Consider the following 21,926-nt stretch of genomic DNA (forward strand, 5'->3'; position numbering starts at 1 on the left):
CTCCACCGCGGCATTTTCCGCTGCCCCCACTGCGGGAGGCACCGGACTCAATTCCGACTCGGCCAGCCCCGCGGGAGGTGCCAGTCTCCGCGGCTCCGCCCACGGCCCCGCCACCGCCCGGGCCGGTCCTGCCGCCTCCGGCAGAGTTTGCCAGTGTCTCGACCGCGGCAGCACCGCCTCCTGCCAATTCGCTCGTGTTGCCAGGCAACGCGATCAACAACAATGGTTCCCCGGCGCCGCGACCCGAGGCTGTGCTGCTGTCCCCGGGAGCTGCAGGAGCTGCCTCCGTGCCGTCTCCCTCTGCATCCCAGCCGGCAACTGAATTCGCAACGGTGCAGGCGGCGCCGGCGCGGGCCGACCCCGTGCCGAGCCCGCCGCCCCCGCCTGTCCCACTGCCTCCTGCCAACCCGACTGCAGTGCAAGAGCATGCCGAGAACGGTGCTGAGCCCACGGGACCTTCTCAAGAGCCGACACCAGCGCCCGTGGCGCCCGCACCGCCCACCCCAGCTGTCCTGCTGCCTTCCGGAGCTCCGTCCTTCGCATCAGACCCTGCGAACAGCCTGTCCCTCCGTGGAGGGGGCATGGCTCGCCAGCTGACTGCAGGAGCAGCTGGGCTGGCTGTTTTCCAGTTTAGCGTGTTACGTGGGTCATTTCGCGTGTGGTCGGGGGCTTCTTCCTGGGGGTTGGGGTGCCTGCCTCCCCCCGAGCGCCCCAGCGGCATGGGGGAGTTGGCTCGTGTGGCTTCTGCCTCTGGTCCCCAGCCCAGTGGGGATGCGGGTGCTGCCGAGGGGCAGAACGCGGGAGCAGTGGCGTTTGCCTTGCAGGAGCAAGCGAAACAGTGCAAAGAAAGCATTGCTCGCTTGCTCTGGGGACAAGAACCCCTCAGATCTGGGATGAAAATTCCTGAGAATGCTTCCCTTCCCCGGCTGCTGGTGTGCACTGGTGCTTCTGGGGGGAGGAAGCGTTTGGTCATTTCTGCTCTGAAGACACTGGCAGCATGGTCCTGCCAGGTTCTGAGCACACAGAGCCTGCCTCACAGGCTGGTTCTGGGCCATTTGGCTCATTTCCCTGAGCTGAGGCCACCGCCCCGTCCACTGTTGGTTTTGGGAGATTTCAGCTCCCTGCCTGGACCTGGGCCACCATTCTGTCGGACAGGTCTGGGGTCTCTGGTCCGCCCACCAGGACCAGGGCCACCCAAGGGTCCTGGAGACCCTCTGCTGCTGCTGCTTTTCTTTTGGAAAAAAAAAATAAAGTGGAAAGAGCTAGCAGCTCAAAAGTATTGAAAAGCAAAAAATTAGCCTCAGCCCAAGTGGTTCAATGAAGGGCTGAGGCCAGGGCATTCCAGAAATTTTCTCTGAATTGTTTGATAACTGTCAATGGATTTTTTATAATTCTTGTTATCTTTAGCAGTTCTTTGTTTCAGAATTCTGCAAGCCTGCTTCAGGACCAAAAGGGACTTACAGAGACGTCAAAGAGGAACATCTTCAGTCCATGGACTCAGTCCTGAAACTCAGCTGTTTGGACTTGAAACAATGAACTTTGTTTGCATGAGTTTTTGTATTTTCTTATATTTTAGGATTGTTTTAGTGATATGATAGAATGTGATGTTCTACAGGTGAAGAATTTCCCTGACTATTCCACATCAGCAGTTGATTGAGGTTTTGATTGGTAAGAGATGAACCTCAAGAAATATTTTTTCTCTCTTCTGCAAGGGCCCAGTAGAAGAAATTACAAACATTTCTTTTTCTATTTAATTTAATAAATTTAAAAGGGTGAAATGTAGCCATGATATTTTATGAAAAATCCTCTGCTAGGATTCTTCCTGTCCTGAGGAGCTGAGAGCCTCAGGAAAGAAATGTAAACAATAACTATCTGCTGCTGTGGAATGCAACAGGTGCATCTTCCATTGGTCCATGTGGATTGTTTTCAATTAGTGACCAATCACAGCCACTTGTGCCAAGGCTGTGAGCAGTCACAAGATTTTGTTATGCATTCTATTCTATTCTATTCTATTCTATTCTATTCTATTCTATTCTATTCTATTCTATTCCATTCCATTCCATTCCATTCCATTCCATTCCATTCCATTCTTGTTCTTTGTAGCCTTCTGATCATCTTCTCTCTCTGTTCTTTTAGTATAGTTTTAATGTAGCATTTTAATATAATATATAACATAACAAATCAGCCTTCTGAGCAAAATGGAGTCAAGCCTCGTGTCCTCACACATGGGTGGTTCGCCACAACACACCACTGGTGACTGGCTGCCAGCTGGATGCATCACCGTTCACCACCACTCTCTGGGCCTGGCCATCCAGCCAGTTCTTAACCCAGCAAAGAGTGTTCCTGTCCAAGCCATGGGCTGCCAGCTTTTACACGAGTCTGCTGTGGGAGACAGTGTCAAAGGCCTTGCTGAAGTCCAAATAGACAACATCAACAGCCTTTCCTGCATCCACCAGGTGGGTCACTGTAGCAGGCACAGGACCTGCACGGCCTCCCTGACGGTCAGAGGCCTGAGCTAGGAAATACCAAAGTCAGCATGACTAAGGCTTTAGAAGCCCCTCTCTTCCGCCTTTTCGGACCCTGTTATCTCCCTGTATATCCATAGGTCACTTTTCCCTTGACCCTTACTATTGGACAGTTTTCAATACCCCTGTAAGGTATAAAAACCCCTCACTCTGCCCGGTTCGGGAGAGGAGAGCTGTCACTGGACCCTTCGCGGAGACCCCAATAAAAGAACCCTGTGGAACCCACACAGAGCTGCTCCCTCTCTCTCTGCGTCTGCTGCGGCGGCGGTACCGACGGCCCCAGGCAAGCTAAAAGAGCTGAAATCACTAAAGAGCTGAGCTGCAAATCACTATAGCTTGCCTGGGTTGCCTGAGCCCCCCCCCCCGCTGAGCGATATGGCCCTCCGTGAGCTATCATGGACGGCCGGCATTCCCCGCTGGGCTTCTGCCCTGAGGGGAATAGCCCAGCCATAGGTCAACTGGTTGTAAAAGGAGACCAGATTGGTCAAACATGACCTACCCCTCCTAAACCCATGCTGGCTGGGTCTGATACCCTGACCATCCTGTAAGTGCTGCGTGGTGACACTCAATATTAACTGTTCCATTACTGGGTACTGAGGTCAGGCTAACTGGCCTATAATTACCAGCATCCTCCTTCCCATCCTTTTTGTGTATGCGTGTCACATTGGCCAGCTTCTAGTCATCTGGAACCTCCCCAGTGAGCCAGGACTGTTGGTAAATGATGGAGAGTGGCTTCGCAAGCTCATCTGCCAGCTCCCTCATCACCCTGGGATGGATCCCATCTGGGCCCATAGATTTATAAACATCCAAGTGGCTCGACAGTTCTCTGACTGCCTCCTCCTGGATAACAGGGGGACCATTCTGCTCCCTGATATCATCTACCAACCCAGGACAGCTGTCCTGAGGACAACCCATCTTCTCACTAAAGACTGAGGCAAAGAAGGCATTAAGCACTTCCACCTTCTCATCTGCAGTTACCAAGTTCCCTCCCGCATCCCATAGAGAACAAAGGTTGGTCTTACCCTTCCTTTTACCATTGATATATTTTTAAAAACATTTTTTATTATCCTTTACAAAAGTTGCCAAATTAAGTTCGAACTGAACTTTGGCCTCTCTAATTTTTTCCCTACATGCCCTAGTGTCCTAGGGTGATTTTATGATGCTTGCATCCCCAGTCATCTGTTCTGTTTATGCTGGATATTATGTTCTGTGCCTTCAAGACTGGCTCTGAGGAGCAAAGTTTTGTTTTGTTTTGTTATCAGCCTGCTCCCTCACAACTGGCAGGACACAGAGACAGGGCAGTACATAGTGTGGCTTTTGCTTTTTGCTTGACTTTTGCTTTGCTCTGGCTCTTGCTTCTGCTTTGCTCCTGCTTTTCTCTTGCTTTTTGCTTTTGCTTGTTAGTTTAGCTAGGCAGTCCAAATTTTCCCTGGACTGTCTTTCTTTCCCTTTCTTGGAACCACTCGAACCTGCTCTGGACTGGGACCTGGGAAACACCGAGAGTTTGCACTTTGTGGCCTGCAGCAGCTATTCCCAGCGCCAGAGGGACTGATAACAGAGTGACCACCCCCAGGAGAGACTTTCTGAATTTGTCATCTTTTTTCAGAGTGGTGAAAGAGTGTTGTCATCCAGTATTGTTAATTTTGTGTGCTGGGGGGTGCTTTGCCTGTTAAATAAACAGGTTCTTTCCACTTCTCTCTGAGGAATCTTTCCCAAACCAGTTGGGGGGAGGGGCAGTGTGGGTTTGCTTTCTGGAGGGGCCCGCTTTGGAGTTTTTCTCCCAAATTTGCCCTAAACCAGGACACCTAGCAACCCTCTTAAATACTTCCTGAGAAGTCAAATCAGAAGACAAACTTTCAAAAAAATATTAAAAGTGGTAACATAAAGAACAGTTCTTTAATAAAAGCTTTCAGGTGCAGAAATTATAGCTATGCTTACCTGCAGCATCAGATTTTCACAATTTTTATAAGTTTAACCAATTGGTATACGTAGTAAGTATATTCGATAGGAGACCAGTTGTCCTGGTAACCCACCCTTGGACCTGCCCCATTGGAGTCCCTCCAAGGAGTTCTTAGCCCTTTATCTTGTTATGTCTCCCAAATGCTGATGCAAAACAGGATGTCCTTGTTAGAAATTCTTTTATTGGAAATAAGAGTAAATAGAATTTCAAGTGTGACATGTGAGAAAGGCTAACTACTGTTCTAAAGTGTAAGAAAGTGCTAGAATCTACACAGCTATATATTAAAAATCTACAAAGCTACAAATATATGAAAAAGCTAAAAATCTTTAGGCATCAATATAAACAAGATGCCTAGTGTAAACCAGTGCCTGGCATCTGTCAGTAAAGTGAGAGGAACATCTTAGAAAGGCTGATTTATCTCAGACTGCTCTATCCCATTTTAGAGGATGATAAAAAACTTTTAGGAGGTGATTGAATTTCTCTTCAATGGGTTTCTGTGTATTGGGGAGCAGATGTCTAACTTTTACATGGTAATCAAGAAGAATCAAGCTTTTGTTTTGGTAATTGTAGATGTTTTCTGATACCAGTTCTCCCTGGAATTGCTTGAGCCCAGTCAAACTTAGTTACACAAAGCCCTTTGAACTTCTGGAGCCTTCAGAGTATGGGTATAAGCATCTTGTCCAGAAACAGTGCTTTTCTGGCATAAGTAATATATCTATATCTATACCTGAATGTGCAGAAAACCTATGCTTTTAGTATCTTATTAAGTGAACTGCTTTAAAACAAAACAAAAAAGGTAACAAAAATATTTAGATTGCTAGTAGGGAGGGAGGGAAATATGGCTAAAATTTTGCTGTGCTGCCACAAGAAAGATGCAGGAGACTGTACTCTTGGCCTTGCACAATGGAGCTGCTTTTTTCATCCAGCATCAGGGTTGCAGCTGGAGCCTCATGGCACGGCCATGATGCTTCAAGCTGAAATACTGGGAGAGCCTCGGGGAGTGGGAGATGGCCAAGACAGCAGTGAGGGTCTAGTAAGACAGGGTAAGACAGCAGGAGGGCGAAGGAGAAGGTTGTATATGTGAGATATGTGAGGGACGACGGACCTGAGCCGGCCAGGGGAGCACAGGCGGAGGGGTCGGGGTGCACCTCAAGGCCACCCTTGCGGCGGTCCCTCGGGAAATTGTTCTCCCCCCTGCGTTCTTCCTGCTTCCGGGGGCCGCCACGGGGAGCATTTGCCGCAGATGACATCAACTGTACATGCTGGAGAAGTGGCTGTGTTGGGATGCGCCGGCTCCCTCTCCCTCCCCCCCCCCCCCCCCCCCCCGCCCCTTTTCCTGCTCCTTCTCCTCCTCCTCGCCAGGTCCCTGCCCTGCACCGTCTACCATATAAAAGCGCCGCCGCCTCCCCATCCACCCTCATTCCCTACCTCCTGCGGAGCAGCCGCGGTGAGACCTTTCTCCCCCCAGCACCCCGGAGCTGCGGGGCGGAGGAGTGAGGCGCCGGCGATGGCCACCGTGGTGGTGGTGGAAATGGATTCAGAAGCCTCCTGTAGCATCCCCAACCCCACCTCCCTCTCGCCCAGCCTTTCGCATCGCTTCCTGGACAGAAAATTTTACCTGCTGGTGGTTATTGGCGAGCTGGTGACCGAAGAGCATCTGCGGCGGGCTATCGCCAACATCGAGCGAGGTGAGACGGCGGAGAGCGGGACCGACGCAGGCAGCGCCGGAGCCCCCATCCCGCAGACGCCTTCCCCTCAGAGGGCAGGCAGTCGCTCCCTGTTTTCTTCCCCTTCCGCGCGGGGCCAGCAGGGGCGCTGACCAGGTTCGGCCGGCGGGGTGGGGGTGCCTGGACACTCCTTGCTTATGATCGGAGCGACACACGCAGAGCACAGACACATAAGCTGCCAAGTCTAGGTCTCTGGTTTCTTCTTTTTATTGCACGAGGGACTCTTCATCCCATCTGCGCGCACGCCCCTCCTGTCCTACCGGACTCGGAACCCCTCCGTCGGGTGCGAGCGCCGGGAAGCCGCCCGCGGCGGTCAGCGACTGAGGGCCGGTCCCCGTGCGGCGTCTGGAGGCGACGGCGGCTCCCTGCTACCGCCCGCACAAAGATCCGCAGTCGGCTCGACGTGTACTGCGCCCCACTGTTCATCCCCAAGAGCGTCTAGTGAGCAGCGGGCAAAGGCGGCAAGCCTCCTCTTCACCACTGTTGGGGTGGAGGGGCTGCGGCAGTGACCTAGAGCCGCCGAGACCTGATGCCCGGAGACAGTGGCGGGTGGGCGTGGCTCAGTCCGCACTGCGGTCCCTATGGCAGCCCAGAGCTGACAAAGGGCGTCCGCGCCTCCAAAAAAAACGGGGCTGGAACTGTCGGGCTGCGGGGCGGCCGTTTGGCGTTTCCCTCAGTTCCTCAGCAAACCCTTGTTCCCCACCGCGAAACCAAATCAGCGGGATTCAGAGCGTTTTCCTTCCCAGTGGCAAAGATCCCTGAGCAGGAATGCGGCTGTGCCTATTGTGTCGAACTTTCGGCTACGAGACTTTTCTCCTGGCTGGAGAATTTTTCAGGACCTAGGCTCTATATGCACATAGATATTTCAAAACCGAAAAAGATACGGGTAATAAGGCTAATACCCGAGTGATCATCCTCATTATTGTCCAGCTACAGGATGCCATGACTCACTGTTTATTTGTCCTTAAGACAGCAATACAGGAAGGTATCGCTAGTGAAATAATATTATAACTTCTCGATGTGGTTTCTGATACAATAAATTGCAGTGTACACGGAGAGGGGAACAAAGCCCTGTTGACATAATAGTGGCATGAAGCACAAAGAAAATTATTGCTGGGCTCTGTAGTTTGTTAAATTGAATTGATGAATGATTTTGTAACATATTTTTGTTCCGGGCTGGTGAAAACAGAAATATCAGAATCCTGTCATTGTTAGGAGAGAGAGACCTTGGAAAGGGGAATTGATAGCAGCCTTGTCTTATAGGTGTGGTTCAGCAGTCCAGCTAGGACTTGATTTGTCTCTATTGTTTTCTCAACTGTTGTTGCTTTAGTTGGCAATTTATCTTGATTCTTTTTTCATAACTGTTTGTGGTAAAAGGTTCTCTCATCACTGCTAACCAGCTTCACTGTGACCTGTGTATGTTTATTGCTACAGTTGTCTCCTAGGGACAACTACTGAGTCAGATGCTTTGTCATTCAGAGCCTCTTCAGCACTGCACTTGGCTAATGCTATCTTAAGTTTTGGTTGTGCCAGAAGTATATTGGCTGCATTTATTTACATTTTTGTCCACTTGCTCTATACATTTTAATACTTATGTCCTCAAAACATTTGATGTCATCCTTCTCTGAAAAAAATGCTCTTCAGTTTCTTCATTACACTCTTTTGTTAGTCTCTTCTATTGTACAGTTGCCGTTACATAGCTCTGTTGCCTCTGTCTACCTCTTGCCACCTGCAGTTTTAGTTCTTCAGAGGAAATGCTTTTCCCTTTTTATTCATCATTTTGGGTTAGAAGTCACCTCACTGTTCCTGGTGTCAGACAATTTGATTGAAATTTTGCCTGCCAGGAAAAAACCTTGATCAAATTTTGAGGTGCATTGTTCTGGATGAGTATACTAGGAGTCTGAAGCTCTATGTGAGGCAAATATGATCTTGGCTAATCTCTTTCTTATGGAACAACATGCTGTAGTCTGGAAAAAATGTCTTCTTTCAACCTTTATTCTCAACATAGCCTTAGGGTTCTTCATAACTCTGCCTCACTGTCTTCTCTGGTGCATCTCCTAAGTACCATCACTGAAAAGTGTGTATTCATGCACTGAACTACAGTACATGTCAAAGAAAACATCTGCTGATAACACATCAGTGGTGCGATACCATGCAACCTGGTGGAATGCAGAGTCATTTCTCAACATATCATGAAGAAGGAATGGTATGGTGAGCTGCATTTCCAGTAATTACGCTTAGGATGTCACTTTGTTAAGGGAGCAATCCTCCAACCCATTGTCCACCAAAAAAGAAGGAAGCAAAGACAAAATTTCAAGATTTTTCCACTCATTTGGCAGATGCCATTGGGTGTGCCCTGTCTGCTCTCTGCTAAATCCTGTGTCTAGTGGCATTGCACTCCTAAGCCCGCAGAAATAGCTCCAGTTCAGTCATACTTCCAGTAGTTACTCCCATGCTTTTAATGAGATCCATAATTGGATTGGTCTTTGATTTTAGTTCCAGAATTGCCTCTGTTCAACCCAAACCTGATTTGGTATATAATACATTATACTACATTATAATGTATGTCCAGATTTTTTGCATCCAGAATGCTGAATCATACAGCTGCAGATTTCTGATATTCTATTGTCATGGGTTGGCACTGGCACAGTGCCAGTGCACCCATGAAAATATATTTTTCTCAAATGGCTGCTGTGAGATGTGACCAGAAACAGAGCAGAGCAGGCTCAAGCTTAGAAATAAAGAAAAAAACTACTTTATTAACCCACACTATAATAAAAGGAACAGACAGAATTAAAAATTAAAACCTTCCAAAACATTCCTCCTCCCCCCACCCAATTTCCACCAAAGCACAGTGAGACAAAACTTTGGATTCTCAGTCAAGTTACCACCTCTCAGATAATCAATTCTCAGTTCATCAAGGGAGAGAGGAGTCTTTCTTTTATCATAGTCTTCCACAGGAAACACAGTGGAAACCTCTTGTGTTTCTATGTCACACATGGCACTACCAGGAGAAAATCTGCCATCATAACATCCTCCTTCCATGATACAGTGCTCTCACCACCGTTCATGGACCAAAACTGCTTATAGGGTTTCTTTTAAGGATGCTTTGCCAAGTAACAAAAAACAACAATTTCTCATTTTGGGAAAACAGTCCCCCCCCCCCCCCCATTTTCACCTCCCCCAGAGCCGAGAGTCTTGAGAACAGAGATCTTCTTCTTTCCTGAAGACAGAGGGCACCACCACACCCTCCTCATCTTTCTCTGTTCACTTCACTCCTGCACATGGCATCACTGCAGCAGGTCACTCTCTTGGCTCAAACCATTGCATCCCCCTGAATGCAGTCTCTGTGTTACAGGAAAAACTGGTTCAGTCTATGGCTATACAAGAAAAAGTCCAGCCAAAGGCCACTCCATCATTTCTTCCCACCTAGGATTCTTTCCCATCTTCTGACATCTCAGGTCCCAGGCTGTCTCTCTTCTCTTTCAGATCAAGGAGGATTAGTGTTTTGCAATGTTTTCTTTGTCCAAGAAAAGGGTTAAAGTCTCAGGCTCTGATGCCCTCAGGATGGCTGAAATCTCACAGCAGCCTGTCTAGGACTCCCACAGCTGGGCACCCCCCTCCCCCTTCTCTTTCTCCTCTACCAGCATGCTGCCAGCACTCTCTCAATCTCGGGGGGGGGGGGGGGGGGGGGGGGGGGGGGGGGGGCTGGCCAAGACATCTCAGTGTTTCTCCACCCTCTGTCCGGGGTTCTGGCCTACCTACCTCAGCTGAGGCCGCATGGTTTCCCCTCCCCCACCCAGCCTGTGGCCAGGGGGAACAAAAGAGAAAGTTCCTCTGGGCGTTCTCTGCTTTTAACCCCCTATGTTCTCAGAGGCAGTCCATGTCTTCAGTGGTTACATGAGGTGTCGATATCCAAATCTGACCACTGATTGGTTTGGCTATAACTTCCCAAGAAAACTCACTTCCTTGTCAACCTATGACATCTATTCAAATCCCAACTTCAGCTTCTAGGACTATATATCTAGGCTTTTTCTTTTTGGACATTTTGGAAATTACCTGGCTCATCAGTCTATGTCTAATCAGAATCTTATCCCTGCTGCAAATTAGGAATAATTACAAAAGCAGCTAGGGATGGATGGTAGACAGATCCTATCATTAGTAGCATTAAGTGGTTTGACCTTATCTGGATGTCAAGTGTCCATCTAAGCCACTCTATCACTCCTCTCCTCAAGAGGACAGGTATTGTAGATGAGTGACCCCGATCCAGGGAATAACATGCAGTGACTCCAATGATTCCAGAAGGCTGAGCAATTGCTTTATTAAGCTATACTATATTACACTAATACTATATTATAACTATACTAAAGAGATACTAAAGAAAAACCCGTGACTGTTGGAGACAGTCACGACACAGCTTTGACCTAATTGACCAATCAATCCAAACAACCATCACTGGTGTCCAATTAACAAATCACTCTTGGTAAACAATCTCCATAACACATTCCACATGTGCCAAACAAGAGGAGCAGCAAGTAGAGATAAGAATTGTTTTCTCTTCTTCTCTGAGCTTTCTCGCTGCCTTCTCCAGGAAAAATCCTGGGAGAGAGAATTATGTCTCTCTGTTCAGAGAATGTGAATACCACAGACAGGGAAGTGAAAATATAATGAAAGGCTTGTGGGTTGAGATAAGGACAGGGAGAGATCACTCACCAATTACCGTCACAGGCAAAACAGACCTGACTTGGGGAAATGAATTTATTACAAATCAAATCAGAGTAGGATAATGAGAAGTAAACCTAATTCTTAAAAAAAACACCTTCTCCCCGCCCCTCCCTTCTTCCTGGGTTTTAACTATCCCCGATTTTCTACCTCCTCCTCACTGGTGGCACAAGGGGATGGGGAATGGTTGTTTCTACCACTCCCTCCTCAGGGGGAGGACTCCTTGCCCTGCTCCAGCGTGGGCATCTCTCTCCATGGGTGCACAGGTTCTACCACGAGCCTGCTCCAGCACTGTCTTCCCATGGGGTCACAGCCTCCTTCAGGGCACATCCACCTGCTCTGGTGTGGGGTTGTCCAAATGCTGCATGTGGGTATCTGCTCCACTCTTAACCTCCATGGGCTGCAGGGGGACAGCTGCTTCACCATGATCTACACCATAAGCTGCAGGGGAATATCTGCTCTGGTGGGTACAGCACCTCCTTCACTAACCTTGGTGCCTGCATAATTGTTTCTCTCACATATTTGCACTCCTTTCCAGCTGCAATTTGCTTCTGCACAATAACTTTTTCCCCCCCTTCTTATATATGCTATCACAGAGGTGTTATTACTGTCACTGATTGGCTCGGACTTGGTTCATCTTGAAGCCAGCTGGTGTTTGCTTCACTGGATGTAGGAAAGGCTTCTGACAGTTTCTTGGAGAAGCCATCCCATAGCTCCCCCACTACCAAAACCTTGACACGCAAACCCATGTTGCGAACTGGTTTAACATGGAAGACCAAAGGAAACTAAGCCTCTGTGAATAAAACAGATTGGACCCAGAAAGGTTTGAAATATACACAAAAAACATGATTAAAGCCAAACAAGGTTAGATGTTGATGCAAAAAAATTGATATATGTTATTTAATAGTAAAAGAGGCAAAGAGAAAGAATGATTAAAAAAAGAAAGAGAAATAGAAAGAGAAGTGTGTGGGGGGGCTAGGGGGATAGGGAGAGGGTGACAGGTTAGGTAGAAACATCACCCATCCAAGGGGTCCCAATGACGTCTAATGGCTTCCCTCCATCTGGTCTTCTTGGTGGTGAGGGTCCCCTGCTGCCACGCTGTGCCATGCCGTGCCATGCCATGCCACGCCACGCCAAAAAGTATAAAATCCAGTGGATTAATAAATGTTTGGGCCAGGTGGGAATGCCCAGGTCCCTCCCTTGCAGGAGGCCAGTTTGACACTGTCCCCGTGCAACACTGTGAATCTGTTGCATCTTGTTGCAGTGCTCTGGTGCAGGGTCTGGGGACCCCTTGGGGGGGGGGGGGGTGCTTTGATGGGGCATGACACCCCTCTGCTGTGGATAAGCTTTTCCCAGGGTGAAAGGGCCCCTGCAGCTGGGCTCCTCTGCATAGTGGAGGATGGGCGTTCCCTGCCTCTGACCAGAGACTTTTTTCACCACAAACCCAAAACCTATGCTTTGGTATGAGGGTCTGTTCGAGCTTTGCAGCTGATAGCCCTGGGGCTATGGTCTCCACCCCAAAGGTGCTAAGCTTGATCCCTCTGTGAATGTATTTCTTCTCTCCCCATACCTGAATTTACTTTATATTATCTTCATCAGGGAGCAGTTCAGGGCCTCAGTCAGAAGGCCTATTCAGGGTGTGGTAGTCTTCTCTGCAGCTTTTGTACAGTTTTGTTATAATAGGCAAAGGTCCTTCATGAAGATGCTTAAGCCATAAATTATAACATTCAGTGTCCCAATAACCCAGCAACCCAATGCACAGCATTGCTGAATCATAGTCCATATTGCTTAATTGATCTCTAGAAAGCTTCGTAGCCTCTCCACACAAGCCTGCTGCCAGAGGCCAGTGAACTATCTTGTAGTTTCTTGAAGTTCAGCACCTTCTTGGGAGGAAAGGGTTAAAAGTGGAAGAATGGTGAGGAGATGGTAGATTCTCTTAAGTCACCTTGCAGCTGGGAACATCAAGGCCTGGAGAATAAGTGTGGCAAACCCCAAATATTATGCCTACTGCTGTTTATCCTCTCTGTAGTAATAACAGGTGTTTGGAGAGACTTGGAGGCACTCTCATGGACATTCTTGAGCTCCCTGTTTTAGGAAAGAGATCAGTGCTCAGAGATAATAAAAAGCACATGCACAAGCCCTTGATAAATTGGTGCAAGCAGCAGGCCTGCCACCTGTCAGAATGGACTGGGCCTAATGGTGTCTGCATTCCCACTTGTGTGTCTCTACCTGGATGTTGCTTCAGGATCCTCCAGTTAGCCAGGTAATGAAATAAATTTACTCTTTCCATTTCAGCCATGGTTTTGTGGTTGTTCTTCTGGCCACCTGCCTGTGTCAATTCACACAAACTTCTTTTCAATGTACTTCAGCTTTGTGATCAGTGTCAGTTTACTAGTCATAGTTTTCATATGTGCTTAACATGTGTGGTATTATATCATCATTACTTTCTTGCTCTCAGAAATTTCCAAGACCTGGAAAAAGTTAAAGCCTGCTGAGCTGTATTTGTCTGACAAGACTACACTCCAAAAATGCACCATATGGCCAAGAGATTTTTGAGAAATGAAGATAAGGAGACTTACAGAAGACTCTCACTGCTTGTGCCTGTGAACAATGATGCATAAATTCAGGAAGTGGAGGTGGCCAGTTACAGTTCAGTTATTTTTCTCTTGAGTGGTTATGAAACACACAGGCGATACTTCATTTCCAAAATTGTTTTGTTTCAAATGGCAGCTACTTAATAGCTGGTAGCATATCACAGTAAGAAGCATGGTCCTTCCTTGACTGGGATGCTGACAAGGAAAAGCCCTGGATGAATTACCCCTGAAGAGGCTTCAGGCTCTTGAAATGCAAAGGTTCACCTACGCAGAGCTGCAATGGGAAACCATCAGCACAGATCTGGTTTCTCTGCTCTTCCTCCTCTTTCTCCTTCTCTACCTTCAGCCCTTACAACAGGGTTTCTGACAGTGCAAGACTTGATGTTTCTGCTGCCTTGAAAGAGAATATATTCCATGAGAGGCAGTGTTGACAATGAGGTTTGCAGCCTGAAATCCTGACAAGAGTTATGAGAAGAAATATTAGTGCTAGTCTTATGGTGAGGGGTTGACCACACAGCTCTTCAAGCATCTCTGTACCCCAAAGGTACCAAAACTCAAAGTGATTTAACTAAAAAATTTCATGCAAACACATGCTCAGGAATGTAGGGAGAGGTCACTAGACAATTCCTCACATGCAATCCCTTATGCATTTGCCAGCTAATTTGTGCATGTTTAATGACATTACTTTAGGGGAAAAAGAAAAAATCGCTATGTTGGTGTTCAAAATCACTGCAGTGCTTGGATTTACCAGTAGTGGAACTGTTTGCTCATTATTTTCAAAACAAAGCAAGAAAATGATAGGAAAAAAAAAATCATAGAATCATAGAATGGTTTGGGTTGGAAGGGACCTTAAAGATCTAGTTCCAACCCCCCTGCCATGGACAGGGACACCTTCTACTAGACCAGGTTGCTCAGAGCTCCATCCAAACTGCCCTCTCTTATAGCTAGGTCTTCTCAGAACTATCTCTTTTCCAGGCTGAACAACTCTAACTCAGTCTTTCTTCATAGGAGAGGTGCTCCCGCCCTCTGATCATCTTTATGGCCCTCCTCTGGACCCAGTCCAACAGGACCTTATTATGTTGGGGGCCCTAGAGTGGGACACAGTACACCAGATGGAGGTCTCATAAGAGCTGAGCAGAAGGGGAGAATCACCTCCCTTGACCTTTTGGTCATGCTTCTTTTGATGCAGCCCAGGATGCGATTGGTTTTCTGGGCTGCAAGCACACATTATTTGATCATATCAAGCTTAGAATCATATCAGGGATCTTTTACCCAGGAGACCAGGGTAAAGGAATCTAGAGGGTAGTGGTCAATGGCTCAGAGTTCTGTGCTTTGGGGTTCTGTATTGGGACCAGTATTATTTAATATCTTCATTAATGACATAGACAAAGGCATCAAGTATACCCTCAGCAAATTTGCTGATGACACCAAGCTGAGTGGTGCAGTTGACACCTGAAGGACAAGATGTCATCCAGAGGGACTTGGACGAGCATGAGAAGCAGGCCCATGGGAATCTCATGAAGTTTAACAAGACCAAGTGCAAGGTGCTATATCCAGGTCAGGGCAGCCCCTGCTATTAATACAGGCTGGGGGATGAACAGATTGAGAGCAGTCCTGCTGAGAAGGACTTGGGAGATGCTGGTAGATGAGAGGCTGGACATAAGCTGGCAGTGTGTGCTCACAGCCCAGAAAGCAAATTGTATCCTGGGCTGCATCCAAAGCAGCATGGCCAGCAGGTTAAGGGACTTGATTCTGCCCCTCTGCTCTCATGAGACACTACCTGGAGTACTGCATCCAGCTCTGGGGTGCCCAGTACAGGAAGGACATTGACCTGTTGGAGTCAGTCCAGAGGATGGGCACCAAGATGATAAGAGATATGGAGCACCTTTCCTACAAGGAAAGGCTGAGAGAATTGGGACTGTTCAGCCCAGAAAAGAGGAGGCTTCAAGGTGACCTAATTGTGGCCTTACAGTACCTGAAGGGAGCCTACAAGAAAGATGGATAGAGACTATTTACAAGAGCATGGAGTGACAGGACAAGGGGGAATGGCTTCAAACTAAAAGAAGGTAGGTTTAGATTAGATATTAGGAAGAAATTCTTTACTGTGAGGGTGGTGAGGCACTGGAACAGGCTGCCCAAAGAAGTTGTGGATGCCACATCTCAGGCCAGGCTAGATGGAGCTCTGATCAACCTGGTCTAGTGGAAGGTGTCCCTGCCCATTGCAGAGGGCTTGGAACTAGATGATCTTTAAGGTCCCTTCCAATCCAAACCATTCTGTGATTCTGTGAATCTTGGAAGAAAGACTCTTGGGTCAAGTGGGATTAGATTAGAGAACACCTATGCAAGCTTGTCATCCACAATTCCATGGGCCCTGACAGGATGCATCTACAAGTGCTGAGAGAGCTGGTGAATGCCATAGCTAGGATATTCACAATCATATTTGAAATGTCATGATGATCAGGAGAGGTGCCTGAGGACTGAAAGAAAGCCAATGTCACCCCCGCCTTCAAAAACGGCAAAAAAGAGTACCCACGGAACTACCGGCCAGTCAGCCTCACATTAATCCCTGGAAAGGTGTTGGAGCACCTAATTTTGGAGGCCATCTCTAAGCACATGGATGACAAGAATCACAGAAGCACAGAATAAGCTGAATTGGAAGTGACCTACAACGATCATCAAGTCCAACTCCCACCCTACACAGCACCATCCCTAAGAATCATGTGTCCAAGAGTGTTGTCCAAACTCTGTCATGCTTGGTGCTGTGACCACTCCCCTGGGGTGCCTGTTCCAGTTTCCAACCACCCTCTGGGTGAAGAACCTTTTTTTAATATCCAACCTAAACCTCCCCTGACACAACTTCAGGCCATTCCCTCAGGTCCTGTCACTGGTCACCACAGAGAAGAGATCAGTGTCTGCCCCTTCCCTTCACGAGGAAGTTGTAGACTGCAATGACTCCCCTCAGTCTCCTCCAGGCTGAACAGACCAAGTTACCTGAGCCACTCATACAGCTTCCTCTCAAGGCCCTTTACCATTTTTATTGCCCTGGTTTGGATGCTAATAGTTTAATATCTTTCTCATATTGCAGTCACCAGAGCTGCACACAATATTCAAGGTGAGGCTACACCAAAGCAGAGTGGGACCATCACCTCCCTTGATTGTCTGGCAATGCTGTGCTTGATGCATCCCAGAATATGGTTGTTGCTCCTGGCTGTCAGGGCACACTGTTGAATCATATTCAACTTGCCATCAACCAGGACCCCCAGATCCCTTTCTGCAGGGCTGCTCTCTAGCCTCTCGTTCCCCGGTCTGTACAGACATCCAGGGTTGTCCCATCCCAGGTGCGGAATCTGGCACTCATCTTTGTTAAACACTGGGGATTGCCTAGCCCTCTAATTTGTTACAGTTCCTCTGCAGGGCCTCTCTGCCTTCAAGGGAGTCAGCAGCTCCTCCCAATTCAGTGTCATTGGAAAACTTAGTATTTATGAAGACAATTAAGAGCACTGGCCTAAGATAGAGTCCTGCAAAACTCCACTAATGACTAGACTAATTAATTGGTTTTGTGGTCCTGGCTGGGTGGCCTATAGTAGACTCCCACAATGACATCTACTATATTTGTTTGTCCCTTAACCCTTACCCAGAGGCTCTCAACCATGCCATTACCAACTGCAATCTCTGTTGTGTGAGTTGACACAGGCAGGCAGCCAGAACAACCACAAACTCATGGCTAGAATACAAAGAATCAATTTATCTCTGTTATCTCACTAACTGGGTGATCCCCAAAGCAAAACCCAGGCAGAAGCACTCAAGTGGAGACACAGGCACCATTAAACTCGGTCCATGATAGAGGATCACTGGCCTGCTTTTCATACAGGCTTATCTAGAGAAATTCCCAGCTGCAAGGTCACTTGATCTATTTACAATCTGCCTTACCAGTCTTCTACTTTTAAGCCATTCCTCCCAATGTCCATACATTCCAGCCCATCCATTACATATGATGCCCCTCCCCCACCTTGCCTGCCCTGCCTATCCCTCCTGAAGATACTGTAACCATCCATCATGGCACACCAGTCACAAGACCCAGCCCACCAGATTTCACTTATACCAATGGTGTCATATCTCTAGGACTGGGCCAAGGCTTCAAGCTCCTCTTTCTTGTTCCTCATGGTGTTCATGGTAGTGTAGAAACATTTCAAGTGCAGTTCAGTGTAGCCAACAACTCGTGGAGCAGAATGAAGGATCTCACTAGTACTCAGTCCCTCCAATTTTGGCATGTCCCATTGCTTATCACTGGCAGGCCTGGTTTTGTCCCTTTCCCCCCTTCCAATCTAGTTTAAAGCTCTATCAATCAGTCCTGCTAAGTTCTGAGCTTCTCATTAACCAACATCCCCAAGTCTTTCTCCTCAGGGCTGCTCTCAACCCATTATCTGCCCAGCCTGTATTTCTGCTTGGAATTGCCCTGACCCACGTTCAGGACCTTGCACTTTGCCTTCTTGAATTTCATGAGCTTTGCACAGGCTCACATCTCAACCCTGTTAAGGTCCCTCTGGATGGCATCCCATTTCTCCAGTGTGTCAACTGTACCACACAGCTTCATGTCATTGACAAACTTGCTGAGGGTGCATTCTGTCCTACTGTCCATGTCACTGACAAAGATGTTAAACAGCTCCAGTCCCAATACCAACTCCTGGGGAATGTCACTTGTCACTGGTCTCCACTGGACATTGAGCCATTGACCACAACTCTTTGAGTGCAACCATTCAGCCAATTCCTTATCACCAAGTGGTCCATCTGTCAAATTCATGTCTCTGCAGCTTAAGAGACAAGGATGTTGTGTCAGATAGTGTCAAATGCTTTGTACAAGTCCAGGTAAAGTCAGTTTTTCTTCCCTTATCCATCAACACTGTAACCCCATCACAGAAGGCCACCAAATTTGTCAGGCATAATTTGCCTTTAGTGAAGGCATTTTGGCTGTCACCAATCATCTTCTTATTTTCCATGTGCCTTAGCATAGTTTCCAGGAGGATCTTCTTCATGATCCTGCCAGGCACTGAGAAGAGACTGACTGGCCTGTAGTTCCTCAGGTCTTCCTTATTTCCCTTTTTAAAATTGGGGATTATGTTTCCCCTTTATTCAGTCAGTGGGAACTTCACCGGACTTCTCAAATATGATAGGTTGTGGCTTAGCAACTTCATCCACAAGTTCCCTCAGGACCCATGGATGCATCTCATCATCAGGTTCCACGGACTTGTGCACCTTCAGGTTCCTTAGATGCTCCTGAACTTGATCATCTCCTACAGCGGTTGGTTCCTCATTCTCCCAGTCCCTGCCTTTACTTTCTGTGACTCAGGCAGTGTGGCTGAGACACTTGTCAATGAAGACTGAGGCAAAACCGTCATTCAGTACCTCAGCCTTCTCCATATGTTGGGTTACCAGATCTGTTTCTTTACGGAGAGGATCCACCCTTTCCCTAGTCTTCCTTTTATCATCAATGTACCTATAGAAGCTTTCCTTGTTGCCCTTGACATCCCTGGCCAGGTTTAATTCTCTCAGGGCTTTAGCTTTCCTAACCTGATCCCTGTCTGCTCAATCTCTGTATTCTTCCCAGGCTACTTGTCCCTGCTTCCACCCTCTGTTGTCTTCTTTTCTGTGTTCGAGTTTTTCCAGGAGCTCCTTGTTCACTCACACAAGGCTCCTGTCATTTTTGCTTGACTTCCTCTTCTCTGGAATGCATTGCTTCTGAGCTCAGAAGAGGTGATCCTTGAATATCAACTAGCTTTCTTGGGCCCCTTTTCCCTCCAGGGCCTTATCCCATGGTACTCTACCAAGCAGATCCCTGAAGAGACTAAAGTCTGCTCTCCTGAAGTCTGAGAGACTTTATTTTTATAAAGAAAAATCTTAAAACATATTCTGTTAGTTTGTTGTAGGTTTTGGTGTTTTGGTTTTGTTTTTTTTTAATTTAGTCATCATAATGTTATGGTAGGAAACAATAAATTTTCATTTTGGCTACAGTGATTTTTATTTTTTTTTCTGGTCAAATTTAAATCCTTAAACATATATTTCAAAAAAATACATTTTATGATGATATATGTGCCAAATGTCTCACTTTCTACGTAGCTGGGAGAAAAGTGATAGTGAATAGAGATGAGATTTATTTTTTTAAAGAAAAAAGATCAAGCATAGCATTTTAAAGTCTTAAAACTAGGATTTTGATATCACATTAACAAAAGATCACTTAAATTTTAATTTAAATAGGGAATGCTTCAAAGCTTTTGAATTAAGAAGTTGGCAATTTAATAGTTTGTATTTAAATATTAATTTGCAACATGCTACGTGTTGTCTTTATTTTTTTTCTCATACAATTGTCTTGCAATAGGGATAACATATCCCCTGAGTGATTCAGTCTTTTCAGTTTTATAAAACAGTGTATTGCTATTTTAAAGTGAATTCTAGGACATCTCATAATGTGGCTATTAGGATGTTGGAACCAGCAGTCATAAATCAGGGGCCTTGAATGATTATTACCTTTTGGAAAGGCAGATTTCCTCTTGCTTGTGACTGATCCCCATCCAGAGTGCTTTTTGTAAGTGCTCAGCACTTTGCAAAGGATAGCTGCATGGCTTGAAAGGAGTAGTGAGTCATTAAAACCAAAGATCATGGACAAAGACTCTCTAATTAGTCAAAGTTAAAAAGTGGTATGTTTATTAACACTGGCGGGTGGCATGGGAGTCGTCCCCGAAAAGCGTGACTGCACTGTACAAGGTTCTTTGTTCTCTATTTAATAATTTCCCGAGATCTTACATACAGTACATATGCATAACCCCAGCACCTTCCATTCCCGCTCTGTATTAAAATTAGGTTATTAGTTCTTCATGCGTGTGCAATTCTTCCCTTGAATTGGGTTGGTGGTCTTGAATTGGGTCAGTGGTCTTAACGAATTAAGTCAGGAATGTCTTCATCAGGTCTCCATGACCCTCTGGCACGATCCAAGGCCCCCTGCTTTGTGATTGATTGACATAAAGCCCAGGTGCTAACCATTGTTCTACTGGTTTCAATATGTTCTTATAACGGGTCACTTACTACACTTCCTTCTACAAACAAGCTCATAATGGCAAATAATATAAAAATCAGCTCTAGCTTAAGCATCTAATAATCATTAACCTATCATCTACGTATTTAACTTACATCCTGATCAATATGAATTGCTTCTAACCCTCAGCTGAAATCTTAACTTTTTGAAATCATGCTTCAGTAGAGGTTGGTTTTGGAATTTAGAAATATGTGAATGTCATTAGTGTAAATGGAGAAATAATCAATTAAAACAGTGCTCATATATCAAAGTAGACATGTCTTGCATTTTAAATTTTAGGAATCCGATCATGGGATACAAGCTTGATTGAATGCAACTTGGATCAAGAACTGAAACTTTTTGTGTCTCGCCATTCAGCTCGATTCTCTCCTGCCATTCAAGGTGAGTTTTTGGAAATGTTGATCAAAGTTTTGTATGTTATTTTAATGAGCAGAATTAACAAATACACTCAGGTATTGGATGGTCCTCTTTCATTTGTGATTCTCTACAATGAATACTTTTTTCTTTGTTTAAAATAAAGCCTGAAAATTATAGTTAATTTTAACTTTCTGACAACAGGAAATCTGAAAGATTTAAATAATCAGCCTTTTAGGTTAGCTTCATGTATCTCACCATTATTATTTTGGCAGTAGATGTTAGTTTTAGGCCACTTTAAAGTTAAGTGAAACTCACTTTTTGACTGAACAGTTTGTTTGTGTAGCATCAGTCTAGTAGTCCTGGAGACTGAAGCTGTTCCTCACTGTGGTAGGTAGAGCACATAGAGAAAATAACCTGAAAGATTAGCTCTACAGTTTGATAGAGCCAGAAATGGCATCATGGCTGTTGTACGAGCATGGCTCTAACCCCATGTTTCTTCCTAAAAGAATTAGACTCTTTTTTCTTGGTATGAAAAAGCTGAGGGGTAGCGGGTCTAACTTGACTCACAGGAACTTTCTTTGGCTTGTATGAAGAAACTAGAATTTTAAAGGCTACATCTTCTGCTGCATTTTCTTCAAGACTGTCCTTCCTTTAAAGGATTAATAAAATAAATTTAAAAACCCAACAATTTTGTGACATGTAAAATTTCATTTTATTCTCAGTGCATGGAAACTGTATATTTGGTAAGTTTTAAAACATGTCATTACTTTAACGCAAATGGTTAGAGAGTATATGGGAGATTAATCTTGGGTTTTGTATTAAAATATATATCTTTCTCCAATAATTATAGGTTGCTTTTATTGGTGTAATTATTGTGGCCATGTGCACATTGACTAGTACAACCTAGTATTGATGAATGTTATAAATTCCAACTTCAGGAACATCTTTTAAGTA

The 21,926-nt window shown here is 46.1% G+C and overlaps 1 protein-coding gene and 1 long non-coding RNA gene across 3 annotated transcripts in view; one reads left to right on the plus strand and one right to left on the minus strand.

Moving 5' to 3' along the window:
- The window catches only part of LOC135289127 (uncharacterized), a 37,143-nt gene extending 30,902 nt beyond the window's left edge, over positions 1-6,241 (minus strand). The window contains exon 1 of the long non-coding RNA XR_010351926.1: positions 6,104-6,241. This is a non-coding gene — a long non-coding RNA (uncharacterized LOC135289127). The remainder of the gene's footprint in view (positions 1-6,103) is intronic.
- LOC135289126 (microtubule-associated protein 1B-like) overlaps positions 5,824-21,926 on the plus strand; it is a 165,826-nt gene continuing 149,723 nt past the window's right edge. The window contains exons 1-2 of one of the 2 annotated variants that reach the window (XM_064402521.1): positions 5,824-6,173; positions 20,895-20,996. In XM_064402521.1, coding sequence (XP_064258591.1) covers positions 5,993-6,173; positions 20,895-20,996 — 283 coding nt within the window. In that variant the 5' untranslated portion in view covers positions 5,824-5,992. Of the gene's footprint in view, positions 7,198-20,894; positions 20,997-21,926 lie in introns of both variants that reach the window. The other variant, XM_064402522.1, reaches the window with a different exon arrangement.

Source organism: Passer domesticus, chromosome W (assembly GCF_036417665.1).
Source record: "Passer domesticus isolate bPasDom1 chromosome W, bPasDom1.hap1, whole genome shotgun sequence".
NCBI classification, from domain to species: Eukaryota; Metazoa; Chordata; class Aves; order Passeriformes; family Passeridae; genus Passer; species Passer domesticus.